This window comes from Pavona decussata, unplaced genomic scaffold (genome assembly GCF_977016875.1).
Source record: "Pavona decussata unplaced genomic scaffold, jaPavDecu1.1 SCAFFOLD_85, whole genome shotgun sequence".
Lineage (NCBI taxonomy): Eukaryota > Metazoa > Cnidaria > Anthozoa > Scleractinia > Agariciidae > Pavona > Pavona decussata.
The window spans coordinates 1544365-1560219 of NW_028145503.1; the positions used below are offsets into that span (position 1 = coordinate 1544365).

Genomic DNA, 15855 nt, shown 5'->3' on the forward strand with positions numbered 1-15855 from the left:
AAGAAAAGGATCAATGATGAATCCCGTGGAAAGTGATATCTTTCCGTTCGTGACCTTGATGAATGATTACAAAACCAAACGTCAACTGCACCTCGTAACCGAAAGCGTCTGACAGCGTGCGATTCTCAAGTGCAAAGTGAGGTGTGCATCTCGGATTATATGTCAGGCATGTGATTTGCGCATGATTGTCGTCTCAACCATCCCGGATAATGCTCTACTGCGCAAGCTTCGAGTCTTACATCCGACAAAATTTTGGATTTTTTCCCCTATTGACAAGAATAGTGTGCTGTCTCGCTAACGCTCGCCAGCAATAATGGTGATAAGTGTCTGGAACCGAGATTATGAAAAACAATCTAAACAATGAATCGAAATTATAAATAAAGCATTAGCTTCTCACTCCTGACGTTAACATTAAAAGCTGGCTTTAGTTCTAGTTCTGGTTCTAGTTGTACGAAACTCCTCATTTTTCAAATAGGGCTAACAGTATACAGGGCTAACAGTGCAACTGAAAAATAGTTTCTAGTGATAGGCTAAGCCGGTGTATCGCGTGACAATTATCGTATTACATGGAAAGATCTAGAAACCACTTCCGTATTTATACGCTTTCGCTTTCACGAATGCGCTGTTTATGGTATCCTTCCTTTTGATTACTTTATTTTCAGTTGAAACGGCGAAGTTTTGAGTAACTGGTAAGTAATAAGGTGAAAGTTAACGTTCAGAGAACAGTGAAAGTCGTGATTGAGATTCACAGTAATCAGTGATGATAGCGTTTGTTGGACGTGTATGATTTCAGACTTCCTCCACTGTTTCATTTTTCTCGTATGATCGCCTTACGATCCTTGCAAAATGTCTGCTGTAAGATGGTTACTTGTCTTGTGGAAACCATCCTCTGAAAGATCATTTAGTTTCTTTTGAGATCGCTTTTAATATCGTCAAGCGCTTATCGGTAATAGTCGTGTATCCCAGTGTATCGCGGTGCATCGGTTCATCGTGTGACAATTCTCGAATATGACTACTTTCGCATTTGTTTTCGCTTTCCCAGAGCGAATCTTCCGTTCTTGGTTTCCTGTATTTTTCCTGTGATCCTGTGTAAGCCTGTGATCAGTAATAAGGTGAAGTCAAAGTTATGAATGCAACTGTGTAACGATTGTTTTTTGTGCAAGGCAAAATATTTATAGACTCTGTGGTGTGTCACATTGTTGGCAAGCTTTTTAGAGAAACAGTAATGCGAAAGGATATATACTTTCTGAATGAAATAACGGCATCATTTTATCGACTTAAGTGTCACCGCATAAAAATTCCAGGCGTTTGGGTCGTATTCAAAAACACCCTTTTGAATGGACCATCGTATAAACTCGGTGATTGAAAACAACCTTATTTTTTGGCAACAGAGACAAGAAGGAATTTAACTCTGATTTGTGATTGATTAAAAATGTTTCATCAACAGTAAACTTCATGTTATTAGGCCTAATGTGTGCATCGCGTGGCAATTCCACGAATACAATCACTTCCGCCTTTCGTTTCGCTTTTATTTTGTTTGTAGTTTCCTCATGTATTTCTTATCGAAGTAGCCCGACAGTGAAAGATTTCCTTTGTGTTCATGCATTTTCATCCTTAGTGGCATGACATCATCACTGTTATTGGCTTACAAAAGAAGTGACACATTTGCATCACTACCACGTATTAGACATCGACACCGATGTTTCAATTCTTTTTTAAAAAAAACATAGGGAAGTCTTATCCTAATCATAGCAAAGAGCTATTGTGTCAAGTTTTTATCCTAAAATTATTTGCCGGCGAGTTCCAATTAAAAATTCAAAGATTTATCGGTGAACACTTGAAAAAACAAACAAAACACGCATAAGCCTTTGTTTTCGAATTATTTTATATCACGGTAAGTTCTTACGGTTAAGCGCCACTGGAAACAAGCAGGGTGGGGTAAGAAAATAAGCAACAATGCGGTAATTATAACAACAAGTTTTACAAAGTGGACATTAGCTGTATTCGGTTACACAACCGACAACCGACAAAAAATAGTTTGCTATAAACAAAGATTAGATTCCGGGAAAAACGACGATCATTTCATGCAGTTTCTAGTGATAGGCTCAGGCGGTGTATCGCGTGACAATTATTGTATTACATGGAAAGATCTAGAAAGTACTTCCGTATTTATACGCTTTCGCTTTCACGAATGCGCTGTTTATGGCATCCTTCCTTTTGATTACTTTATTTTCAGTTGAAACGGTGAGGTTTTGAGTCACTGGTAAGTAATAAGGTGAAATCTAACGTTCAGAGAACAGTGTAAGTCGTGATCGAGATTCAGATAGCGTTCGGTTGGACGCATGTGTATGATTTTAGAATTCCTCCACTGTTTCATTTTTCTGGTATGATCACCTAACGATCCTTGCAAAATGTCTGCTGTAAGATGGTTGCTTGTCTTCCGGAAACCATCCACTGAGAGATCATTTAGTATCTTTTGAGATCGCTTTTAATATCGTAAAGCGCTTGTCGGAAACCTATCAGTTTGCATCTATTCCTCGAATTTATGACTACTTTTCCATTCACTGTGGCTTTTTATGAGCGAATCTTCCGTTTCTTGGTTTCCTGAGTGTTTTATAGTATGTTAGTTAGTTAAGAATGCAACTGTAAAACGTTGTTTGTTGTGCAAGGCATTCTCGGAAAGCGTTTTAGAGAAACAGTAATGTGAAAGGACATGTACTTTCTCAATGAAATAACGGCATCATTTTATTGACTCTACTTGTGCTTTCAGTTCTGCTTATGAGTGATATAAATAATAAAGCGATTCGTGTTTTTAGACAGTACTACGAAAGGTAAACTACTGGGATATATTGATTTAACATTGATTTTACATTTATTCACGTTTAATATATGGGCGATAGTTTAAACAAAGAAACATTATTTTATTTCGTCTTTGAATGTTTCAGGCTGAAGAATCTTGCTTCTTACAAAGGCACAGTTTAACCACCCTTAAAAGGATTCTGTCACAACAGGAACGGTAATTAATAAATAATTTAAGACTTGCATAAGTGTTATCGCTTAAAAACTCCAGGCACTTGGGCAGTAGTTAAAATACCCTGTTGAATCGACCAGCGTGAAAATAGCCCTATTATTATTATTATTATTATTATTATTATTATTATTATTATTATTATTATTATTATTATTATCACAATTATTATTATTATTATTATCACAATTATTATTATTATTATTATTATTATTATTATTATTATTATTATTATTTTGTTACAGAGACGGTAACTAATTTGGACTTTATTTGTGACTGATTAAAAAAAATATATATTTAAATGCAACTTCATGATATTAGGCCTGATGTCAGTGCATGGCGTGACACACCATAAATAAAATAATTTCTGCCTTTGGTTTGGCTTTTCTTTTGTTTTTTGTTTCCTGTATTTCTTATTGAAGTTCCTGTATAAACTGAAGATTTTCGGAATGAGTTCTGAAGCCGTATTTAAAGTTATGATGACAATTTTGTAACGATTTACGAAGAATGTTTGACTCCCAATGCGCAGTATCCTTCACAAATTACAGAAGTCGAATTTCACTGTTTATTGCCGATTAAAAGAAAACAGTCGATTCACTAGCAACCTGTACTGTGAAAGAAGTATTTTTGCTCTAACTCAGCAACAGTATCCTCGCCTTCTCTGGGTGAGAATTTGCGATTGCGATTTGCGATTTTGATTGGTTCATTTTAAATTACAATTTATTTCTTGCAAAAACGTATTTACTTCAAATAATGTTTACGTGATCATCTCTCAATCCTTTAAGCCCCAGTGGTGACCAAGATCTAATTTCTCCTTACAATGTCGCTGCTTCATTAAACATTTAGGTCAGGAGAAGAAAGGAAATAATCACCAAAGATGAAATGCCTTGCTTTTTAGACAAAATCTCCCAACTAGTAGCATAAGAAATATATGGAGGGCAGTAAAGAGAATACACGTGTTGATGTTGGAGCTGTAAGAGTTAATGATAAAAGATAATGATATCCTTTTAGATCATCTACTTTTGAGACACATTGCATTGTAAACAAAAATATCCGGCAAGAAGGTAAGGTACTTACAGGTTTTTAGTTCACTTTGAGTAAGAAATCGTTAATCGCTAAATTTTCGTGCCGCAAAAAACCAAATCACTTACAATCGCAAATAATTACCTATATGAAAAACAGGTGTTTCATAGACAACGGTTTCTGTTGCTTGACTGTTTCTACTGTACGATGGTAATTGGTTCTTCCATAGCATATTGTCGAAAAGTTTTTGGCCAACAATATTGCGATAGTCCGCAATCATCTAAATCTTAGGGAGACCAGCTTTAAAGCGGTTAAAGATTTCCTTTGTGTTCATTTTTTATCTTAATTTGCATGACATCATCATTGTTGACAAGTCTGCACACTTTCATGTAACCGAATACAGCTAATGTTCACTGTCTTTGTGTGTTTGTTTTCAGTTGCAGTTTGTGGAATTCTTACTTCTAACAAGAGGTTAGCCCAAAGCAAAAAAAAAAAAAAAAAAGAAAGTGTTTTCACAGCAGACATGGTGAGTGGATGCGAGGCAATTTCGTGGATGCGAGGCAATTTCGGGCTAAAACTACAAAATAACCCGAAATTGCCTCACATACATGCTAGATTTCATTGTAATTCAAATGAGCAGAGTTAACCGTGAAAAGGGCTATTAGTTATGCGTGTCTTCATATTCTATGGAAGTGTTGGGCCATTTATATTGGTCTGAAACTTTCTGGGATCACATCAAGACTAGCCTTAAAGCTTTTCCTTAATAGTCTTAAGGTCCTATAGATATCCAGTTTGGAATCGCATCATCATGATCATTTCCTGCCTCGTAAAAATGCTACAACTCTGAGTTAATGAATGTTCTTTACAGCTGCCAAACCATGTAACAACTTGTCGTTTTAACTGCATATTTATGTAACCAAAAGAAGCTAAGTGAAGAATGCTAACGTTGTTTTCTTCAGTTTGTGAGATCGTTACTCAGACTGTGATCTCTTGTTTATCAGTCGTAGCAGTCTTTCAAAATGAACTTTGTCAGTAATAAATAGACGAAATGGGTAGCCTGAATAATAGTCTGAGAAAAGCTAGCTCGTGTAGGAGATACTGAACATATGCCAGGTTTTACATGTAACTTTTACATGCCATGCACCTCAGGGCCTTTAAGGCCCGGCCTAACGGATGATGTATGTTGATGCAACATAGTCCAGTAGTATTGAATCCTACATGTTCCACTCGTTTGGCAACTATGTTGCACCATGTTGCATGATAATTAACATACGAGTGACATACGAGTCTTTCACGCGGTCATTTTGAAATAGTGAGACAATAACATGATTTACCTTTAGAAAATAAATTTACTTTAACACAAATATTCCTTTATTGGTTTGTACAACATGAACACCGTGAATCGCTCTACAGTTAAGGAGACGATGTTCTGTGTAAAGTAAAAAGAAGCCTTAGCCGATGAAGCCTTCTACGTTTTCCATGAAAGCGAAAAAGCAGCGAAACGGTTTCATTTCCAGGCAGTCAACAATGACTGAATAATTTGGGGACATCTTGGAAAAAGTGGACAAAGTTTCAAGTTTACTAACAGAAAACAGAAAACAGCAACAAACAGCCCTTGCTAATCTGGGCTGGTAATGTAGAATTATTTTCCTAATTCTGCAGTGAACTAATATGAAAATGAATATGATATATTGACAACAGTTTTAGAATGAAAACAGTCTTTTCAAACTTGAAGTAGCTTTCTGGAATTATGGGAGAAACAAATTTGGTCGTTATTCATGCATGAAACGTTAAACAATCAAACAACGGTCGATTAAGTGTTTGTTTCGCACTCGAACGTAACCTTTGTAAATTTCATTTTTTGGCTCGGCCACTCAAATGAATTAAGTTTTCTCCTTTTAGTTCGTGCTATACTGTAAACTGGATAAAAGATTGTATACGAAGAAATACACAGGTTTGCATTTATAGTATAATTTGCGGCCCTGCCCTCTTGCGTGTGCCCCACCAAATGCCACTTCATAATTTTAACTTTGATGGTCGTTGATGCTACAAATCAGAGAGGCTCACAGATACTTGCCCTTGATAACTGCATTTTTTTTCTTAAAATGCTCGTGCTGTTCGCAGAGAAGAACCCTTCTTCTCGACCTTCGACCATCTTTTGCCATTCAACTGAAATCATTCGTAAAACTTGCATTTGCTCCATTACCATGTTGTTACTATCATAACACTCAGTAATGTCCACGTGACGCGCACGACCAACCAACTGTGGTTTGAGCTATGCTATGCAAAAACGGATCTGTGAGCTGATAAATCGATTGGGCGGTCTTTGAACGTCGCACCTGCTTATCATAGCCAAGTTAGTCTTCTGCATTTAAATACAGTCATGTTACTGATTACGAGTACTGTTGTGTTTTAATGTTGTTGTTGTTGCTACCCCCATTTCTTTGCGGTGTTTCTCTTTGCCTACATCGCTGGAAATTATAATAAAATTTATCTAAAAGAAAAACATCATTCGGTAAAACTAATCCACCCTAAGACATTCCCACGGTGTCAACATAAACACAAACGCATCCGGTGTTGATTGAAGGTCAACGATTCCCCCCACCTGTGAATCCCCTCGGGTGTTCAATTCCAACTTTCTTACATTTCTCTTTTTAACACGTGTCCTCACACAGTTATCTTCCCATGGCGTTTTCAAGGATCTAAATATTTTGTTTTTACTAGGGTTAAACTTGAAAAAACCAATAATACAGCGTCGGACCGAATTCGTACCAATGGCCAGAGAACAAAGAAACGTTATAGAGTTACTCCAGAATACTGTTCGCCTTGTCCAGGAATTGGGCCACAAGGCAGACGAGAGAGGTGCCTTTTGCAATCTCGGCAAGGCTTATATATCGCTTGGTGACTTCCAACAAGCCATAGAGTATCATAAAAAACATTTACAGATTGCCAAAGACCTGGGTGACCGTGCAGGAGAAGGAGGTGCCTATGGCAACCTCGGCAATGCTTACCACGGCCTTGGTGACTTCCAACAAGCAATAGAGTACCATCAGAAACATTTAAAGGTTGCTGAGGAAGTGTGCGACCCCGAAGGAAAAGGAGGTGCCCATGAAAATCTCGGCAATGCTTATCAATCACTTGGCGACTTCCAACAAGCTATAGAGCATTATCAGAAACGTTTACAGATTGCCAAAGACCTGGGTGATCGTTCAGGAGAAGGAAGGGCCTATAACAACCTCGGCAATGCTTATCAATCACTTGGCGATTTTCAACAAGCAATAGCGTACCATCAGAAAAATTTACAGCTGGCCAAGGATGTAGGTGGCCGAACAGTAGAAGGACCTGCCAATGGCAATCTCGGAAATGCGTATCAATCCTTTGGTGACTTCCAACAAGCCTTAGAGTACCATCAGAAACATTTACAGATTGCCAAGGACGTGGGTGACCGTGCAGGAGAAGGACGCGCCTATGGAAATCTCGGAAATGTTTATGATGGCCTTGGTGACACCCAAAAAGCAACAGAGTACCACCAGAAACATCTAGAGATCGTCAAGGACGTAGATGCCCGTGTTGGAGAAGGAAGTGCGTATGGAAATCTCGCCAATGCTTATCAATCACTTGGTGACGTCCAAAAAGCCATAGAGTACCATCATAAACATTTACAGATTGCTAAGGATGTCGGTGATCGTGGAGGAGAGGGATGTACCTATGTCAATCTTGGCAATACTTATCAATCACTTGGTGACTTCCAACAAGCAATAGAATACCATCAGAAAGGTTTACAGATTGCTAAGGATGTAAGCGACCATTCAGGGGAAGAACGCGCCTATGGCCATCTCGGCAATGCTTATCGAGCACTTGGTGACTTCCAGAAAGCCATAGAGTACCATGAGAAAGGTTTACAGATTGTCAAGGACGTGGGTGACCGTGCAAGGGAAGGAACTGTCTATGGCAATCTTGGCAATACTTACCAGTTACTTGCTGACTTTCAACAAGCCATACATTACCATGAGAAACGTTTAAAGATTGCCAAAGAGGTGGCTCACCGTTCAGAAGAGGGACTTGCTTTCGCTAATCTAGGCACTGCTTATCAATCCCTTGGTGACTTCCAACAAGCCATAAAGTATTATCAGAAAGGTTTACAGATTGCCAAGGACGTGGGCAACAGAGAAGGGGAAGGCCTTGCCTATGCTTATCTTGGCAGTGCTTATCAAGCACTTGGTAAGTGCCAACAAGCCATAGAGTACCATCAGAAAAGTTTACAGATTGCTAAGGACGTAAGCAACCGTGCAGGAGAAGGACGTTCTTATGGCGATCTGGGCAATGCTTATCAATCACTTGCTGACTTCCAACAAGCCATAGAGTACCGTCAGAAATGTTTACAGATTGCCAAAGACCTGGGTAACCTTGCAGGAGAAGGACGCGCCGATAGCAATCTCGGGAATGCTTATAAATCACTTGGTGACTTCCAACAAGCAATAGATTACCATCAGAAATGTGCACAGATTGCCAAGGACTTGGGCAACCGTGCAGGAGAAGCACGCGCCTATGGAAATCTCGGCAATGATTATCATTCACTTGGTGACTTCCAACAAGCCACAGAATACTATGAGAAAGGTTTGCAGATTGCCAAGGACATGGGCGACCGTTTAGGAGAAGGGCGTGCTTATTGCAATCTCGGCATTGCTTATCAACTAGCTGGTGACTTCCGTGAGGCCTTAGAGTACCATCAGAAAGATTTACAGATTGCCAGGGACGTGGGAGACCGCGCAAGTGAATTACGTGCTTATCGCAATCTCGGTATTGTTTGTAAATCACTTGGTGACTTCCAACAAGCCATGGACTACAATCGAAAACATTTACAGATCGCGAAAGGCTTGGGCCCTGCTTGTCAATCACTTGGTGCCTTTCAACAAGCCTTAGAGCACCATAAAAGACGTCTACAGATTGCCAAGAACGTGGGCGACCGTGCAGGAGAAGGACGTGCCTATGGCAAACTCGGGATTTATTATCAATCACTTGGTGACTTCCAGCAAGCCAAAGAGCACCATGAGAATTGTTTACGGATTGCCAAGGACTTGGGGGACCATGAAGAAGAAGGACGTGCCTATGGCAATCTCGGCAATGCTTATGGTTGCCTTGGTAACTTCCAAGAAGCGTTAAAGAACCATCACAAAAATTTAGAGATTTCGAAAGAAGTGGGAGACTGTGTAGGAGAAATCAATGCCTATGACAACCTTGGCAAGGCTTATCGCGCCCTTGGTAACATCCAACAAGCCATACAGCACCATCAGAAAAGTTTGCAGATTGCCAGGGACGTAGGCGCTCCTGCAGGAGAAGGAAGTGCCTATGGCAATCTTGGCAATGATTATCAATCACTTGGTGACTTCCAAAAAGCCATAGAGTGCCATAAAAAATGTTTACAGATTGCCAAGGACATGGGCGACCGGGCAGGAGAAGGACGTGCCTATGGAAGTCTCGGTGGTGCTTATCAATCACTTGGTGATTTCCAGCAAGCAACAGAGTACCTTCAGAAACGTTTACTGATTGCCAAGAGTATGGGCGACCGCGCAGGAGAAGGACTTGCCTTTGGCAATCTCGCCATTGTTAATCAAGGACTTGGTCACTTCCAAGAAGCCTTAGAGTACCATAAAAAAGATTTACAGATTGTCAAGGACGTGGGCAACCGTGCAGGAGAAGGACGTGCCTATGGGAATCTCGGCAATACTTATGTATCCCTTGGTGACTACCAACGAGCCTTAGAGTGCCACCAGAAACATTTGCAGATATCCAAGGACGTGGGCGCCCGTGCACAAGAAGGAAGTGCCTATGGCAATCTTGGCAATACTTACGGATTACTAAGTGATTACCAACTATTCATAAAGTACAATCAGAAACGTTTACAGATTGCCATAGAAGTGGGAGACCGTGCAGCAGAAGGACGTGCCTATGGCAGTCTTGGCAATGCTTATCATTCACTTGGTGACTTCCAACAAGCCAAAGAATACTGTGAAAAATATTTGCAGATTGTCAGGGACGTGGGAGACCGTGCAGCAGAAGGAAACGCCTATGGGTCTCTCGGCAGTACTTATCAAGCACTTGGTGACCACCAACGAGCCTTAGAGTACCATCAGAAACATTTGCAAATATCTAAGGACGTAGGCGCCCGTGCAGATGAAGGACGCGCCTATGGCAATATCGGCAATGCTTATCAATCACTTGGTGACTTCCAACAAGCCATAGAGTACCATCGAAAAGCTTTACAAATTGCCAAGGAAGTGGGCAGCCGCTATGAAGAAGGACATGCCTATGGCTGTCTGGGCAACGCTTATCAATCACTTGGTGACTTCCAACAAGCCAAAGAGTTCCATCAGAAACATTTACAAATTGCTAAGGAAGTGGGCAATAAAATTGGAGAGGCAATGTCACATTATTCTTTAGGCTGTGTCTTCCAGGGTTTGGCTCATTTAGGTGAGGCTGTAGATAGTTTCAGGTCGAGCGTGGCCCTTCTTGATACCATAAGGACTCTTCTTCACTCTGAAGATTCGTGGAAAAGAAACTTTCGCGAGCTTTATCAGAAGGTTTACACTGCTCTTTGGAGAGGTCTGTTAAACGTTGATAGGACTGACGAGGCTCTGTGTGCCGCTGAGCAAGGACGAGCACAAGCCTTGCTTGATACGTTAATGATGCAATATGGCTTAAAAGGATTGCCGCCACCATCGTGTGAGGCTAAAGACACAATCTCTTACATCTCACGAGTGTCACGCACACAAACAGTTTTTCTAGCAACGGGGAAAAACAGAATAAACATCTGGGTCCTTGGAAGAGGAAATGAAGTTGTATTTAGGCAAGGGGAAATAGAACGTCAACCTGCACTCGACGACCCCGTCCGTATTTTACTGGAGACAGCTTTTGAAAAGATTGGAGTTGATGTAGGTGTTAGATGCGAAAATCGTACAATAGATGAGATCACTTGTGACCGTCCATCTACCAGAGAAGAGGAAAAAGAAACACATCAATCAGGCCACTGTACCAAGAATGCCTTACAGCCATTGTATGATGTAATTATTAGTCCCATTTCCGATGTTCTTCACGGTGACGAGTTGGTCGTTGTCCCAGATGGTTCATTGTGCTTGGCTCCGTGGGCCGCGCTTAGTGAAGATATTAGGATTCGCACTGTTCCCTCGCTCACGAGTTTAAAGCTAATTGAAAGTTCACCCAAGGACTTCCACTGTACGTCTGGCGTGTTGTTGGTGGGAGAGCCATGTCTCAAAGAACTTGCAAAACCTTTACCACCGTTACCATACGCCAAAAAGGAAGTGGAAATGATAGGAGAAATCCTCAAGACTCCACCACTAACCGGAAAAGAGGCCACTAAAGCGGAAGTGTTGAAACGAATGACCTCAGTTGGTTTGGTTCACATTGCTGCCCATGGGCGAAAGGAAACTGGCGAAATTGCCTTGGCTCCAAACCCCGGTTGGACATCCGCATTCCCTGACGAAAAAGATTTCATGCTGAACATGTCAGATGTTCAAGCGGTTCACCTCCGAGCTAGCCTTGTGGTGTTAAGTTGCTGTCACAGCGGTTGTGGGGAAGTCTTAAAGTCTGAAGGTGTGGTGGGTTTGGCACGGGCCTTCTTGTGCGCTGGAGCTCGTTCTGTTTTAGTGGCTCTCTGGGCAATTGATGACGACGCTACCATGGAGTTCATGAAGAATTTCTATGAACAGCTAAGAGAACGAAAGAGCGCCAATCTAGCCCTTCACCAGGCTATGAAATCTCTGCGAGACTCTGAGAAATTCTCCGACATGAGACACTGGGCCCCATTTGTACTGATTGGTGATGACGTCACTCTTCAGTTTGATGCCAAGAAATAAAGAAGGTAAATAAAATTTGTTTACAAATCTTAACTAATGATATGGCGCCAAATGTTTAGAGGAAGGTGAATTATTGGTCAAACAAAATTAATTTTGTGGTGTGGCAGTTGCATTCAATTGAAATTTCAATTTCAATATCTTGCCACGACTTCTTATGATCACTTAGCCCAACGTCAGGACATTTCACAGCAATCTGAGACGGAAATCTATAGTAGTTTTTATCCAGGCATTTATATGTCACAAACGTACTTTAGTCTTAAATGTTTTTTGTAACTCAACCATAATGGGCAAATTGCTGATAATTCACGGGAATGTAAAGAGAATCTCCTTTTGGGAACGCAGGCTCGAGTCACAACTGAAGCGCAGTTAGAGTAGTTAAATCAGAGAGTCCCGTCGTTCATTTACGGTTTTTTTCAAGCTCGCACTAAAATGAAATGGGAGCCATAAAGCAAGAAATTTCGTCGACAGTGTTCAGAATGCAGGACAAATAACAAAATTTAAAATGCTCGCTTAAGGGTTTGCGTGGTTTTATTGATGCCTGTCAAATCTTCTTTAATTCCCAGACTGCTGGAGACGTCTACCGAAGTTCGGTGTTTGCACTGGACATTTTGGTATAGTTGTCACAGTCAGGATAAAGTATCAAAATGTAACACGTTTTCGATCAGGATAAAGTCTCAAAATGTAGCACGTTTTCGATAGGGATAAAGTCTCAATTTTTAAAGTGTTTTCGTGACGAAATCACGCCATCGTTTTAAGGGAAAACGGTGTCCGCGGATCAGAGCCATAAAATGGTTCATCCTCCAATGATTCCATCTCCGCGACATTAAAAAGAAACTATTAGGTTTTGTTATCCATTTTCGACGGAAGTCTATTGCCAAGGCCACTTGACCAAAAGGTTGCTTTGCATACGATGTATTAACATGGTTTGCTAAATAAAGAAGGCGAAAATATAAGCTCTCATTAGCTGTCGTTTTTTTTTCGACGACTTTTCCCCAGGTATATATAACAGGCCTGCACAGTAAAAAGTTACCCTCAACAACTTACCTCATACAGGATTTCTATATACCCGGGACATTCAGTTTCACAATGTTCTCACACGAGTTCATTTTCCATAATTTTTCCCGGCGGAATGACTGTACAAACATTGACTATAGAGAAGCGCTGTTCGTCGTTCTTTCTCTATACTGTTGTGGCCTCTTCTGTGTCTCTCGTATGCAAAATGTTTCTGGCTAAAACGACTTAGAATGCGAAGAAATTGTTTTTGCTTATTCGATTTCAAATTCTTAACTTCTTATTCTCCCGAATACGAAATCAGGGTGGACATAGAGCTTCTCGGAGCGCGTGGGTTTTACCGAGGTCTCAGGATTGGTTTCAAGAACCTCTTAACTAAAAATTGCTTGAGAGAGGATGGAAAGAAAACGAGAGCCTTTTAAATTCATTCAAATAACCATGTTCAGAATGTCACGTTTGCGCAATTTGTTCAAATAGGTACCCGTTTCTCAGCGACTCTAGATCTCTTTCTTGACTTTTCCCTTGCCCAGAATTTCTATTGAAGAAACTAACAAGTTGATTATACTGCTAAATTGAATCAAAACTGAAATTTAACAGCTCATATCATAAAATAGGTGAGTAACACTAGTTTACAATTTTTTGCTAAATAGATTATCTCAATGGTTTTTCTTTTTCTTTTTTTTTTTGCAGGGCGTGCAGCAAAAATTGGCCCAGAGATGACCTGCCGACGAGTAGTAAACAAACCATCGGAACGCTATTCACATTCTTAGCAGGTGGTGCTTCCTAACATTTTCGAACGTTGTTGTTACTTTTTCATTCTTTTCCTTCCAGAGCAAAAAAATCAAATTTCATTTGAAAACTATCAAAAGCGTAACTTACCTGAAATGAATTTTATTTTCAGTAAAACATGTGTTACACGACCAATATTGGCAAATGATTTCGTATAAAAGGGCCTGGCCATTCTTGCTCTAAATTATTAATCAGGTAGCCTTCTGTTGACTTTGCGAGACCGTTCGATTCTATGATTTGAAAACGTTCAAATTTGCGCGCTAAATCCCATCCGTTAAAGTGCCTTTGAAGTAAAAATAATTTATGCTTATTTGAAAGTCCTTTCATAAAGAACAAGAAAGGCGTTGTCCTTTTCTGAATATCGTTTCAGTACTAAGATAAATCACAAAATCAAGAATATCTTGGGAAATATTGGAGTGATGCTTCTCAAACATGGCACCAATGGTGTGATAATAATAACGGAAACATATATTTTGAACTGCGAATGAAAGATGAATTAGAAGAAAGATCCTCGTAGTTAGTATGCAACTTAAGCAGTTGCAAAAAGAAAGCCTGAAAAACGTTTCAGGCTTGAACGGGATTCGAACCCATGACCTCTGCGATGCCTTTTTCATAAAGAGATTTAGTAATGGCGTACTGTACATCATATCTTAACAAAGCTAAGTTAGATAGGTTTTCTCGTTGGTTAAGGTCAAGTAAAAGTTAAGAAAAAAGAGAAGGAAGCAACTTGGTTACCAATTAGTGGAAAGCTTGTAAAGGACAACCTGATTTGCAGGGCTGACACTAAGCTGCATGAAGTCAATTTTAATCAGACAATATTTCAACTAGTACCACTAGTATTCTTCAGGACCAAAGTTAGAATGAGAAAATAACGGCTCTAAGAATTTCAAGTTGAAGTATTTTATGATTAACTAGAGTTGATGAGCTCAGTCTATATAAAGTGTTTTCAAGAGCTTATCAGTGGATTGTATTTTAATACAGCTGTTTCAGTTTACGTTGTCGGAAACCTTGCACGACAAGACCCCTAGGTGAGATGGCTAATTTGTGAATAAATTTCAGCAAACTGAGCTATGGCTCACGCCTACAGAAGACAACTCACAGTGCAAAATGTTTACAAAAGTTTGTTTCAACAAATCCGGACAAAAACGTGAAATTACAGCCAAATTAAAAGATTTACAGCTGCCCATATTACCTTTCGGTCCTGTCGCGTTAGCTCGAAGGATTAAAATCCAACAAAAGTTGATTGAAATAGCTCTATACAGAGGGTTAATATTCGTTGCGTCGATTAAAACCACCTGGTGATAAAGTGTTACTCTTGTCTATGATGTAAGCCTTCCTCAGTTCCTCACTTTGTTGCTGGTGTAAGGGTATTTTGAGTAAATTTAAGTGTAAGTTAAAATCTCTTGATCCAAGAAAGAAGAACAGAGTTCCAAACTGTCAAATCCAGTAATGTTGATATTGCTATGACAGTATCCTTATTCCGTTATAATAAACTTTTCCGAGCAAGGTAAAAACTCAAATTAAAGCACTGTTTGTGAATTCCCAAATAAGTATTTTTTCTCATTCCAATAATTCACTTTAAATAGATTTAAAAATCACAGGTGAATGCTAGAGAAGAGGTTTTAGTCAACGTGGATTATAAAATTAAATGACAGGTGGCCAAACGTCTTTTACAAAGCGTGTTGCCAAATAAACACTTGGGTTACTTCTTTGAAGTCGCGAATTTTGCCTACATTATCTTACCAAATAATCAAAAAGTAAAGGGAAAAAAACATTTATCCGCATTTATTGGAAGCAAGATCTGCAAAGAACAACCGTTAAAGACTCTTTTGTTTACAAGTATTATCGAAATATTTGATTCATGTGCAGCAAACTCATTCGTTATGAGAAATTTCAATGAGAGCCAAGAATCGGAAGCTGAAATCAAAATTAAATAAACATTAGCGTCATGACAAGTGATTTACGTTAACCTTGCCGGGACATATGCCTTAAACATTTACCCATTAGCAACATGTGATGGGTAAATTCTATCTCTATTCCAACAGATGTCAAAAAATATCCCAACCCTAATCTGCCAGTTTTTATCGCGAGGACTAAACGTGTGTACAACATTGAGCTCTATATTGCAAG

At 39.7% G+C, this 15855-nt stretch overlaps 2 protein-coding genes across 8 annotated transcripts in view; one reads left to right on the forward strand and one right to left on the reverse strand.

The window, feature by feature from the left end:
• LOC146475179 (uncharacterized) overlaps positions 1 to 15855 on the reverse strand; it is a 453604-nt gene that overhangs the window by 337413 nt on the left and 100336 nt on the right. The window lies entirely within an intron of this gene.
• Positions 676 to 14050, forward strand: LOC146475196 (uncharacterized). Of its 3 annotated transcripts, none has more exons than XM_085116106.1 (5): positions 676 to 689; positions 2946 to 3016; positions 4489 to 4577; positions 6776 to 11930; positions 13627 to 14050. In XM_085116106.1, the coding sequence occupies exon 4, from the start codon at positions 6826 to 6828 to the stop codon at positions 11923 to 11925; it is 5100 nt and encodes a 1699-aa protein (XP_084972232.1). In that variant the 5' UTR covers positions 676 to 689; positions 2946 to 3016; positions 4489 to 4577; positions 6776 to 6825; the 3' UTR covers positions 11926 to 11930; positions 13627 to 14050. The 3 variants fall into 3 exon arrangements, with proteins under 3 accessions (XP_084972232.1, XP_084972231.1, XP_084972233.1); XM_085116105.1 differs by lacking the exon at positions 676 to 689 and adding an exon at positions 2211 to 2263; XM_085116107.1 differs by lacking the exons at positions 676 to 689; positions 2946 to 3016; positions 4489 to 4577 and having other exon boundaries at positions 5931 to 11930.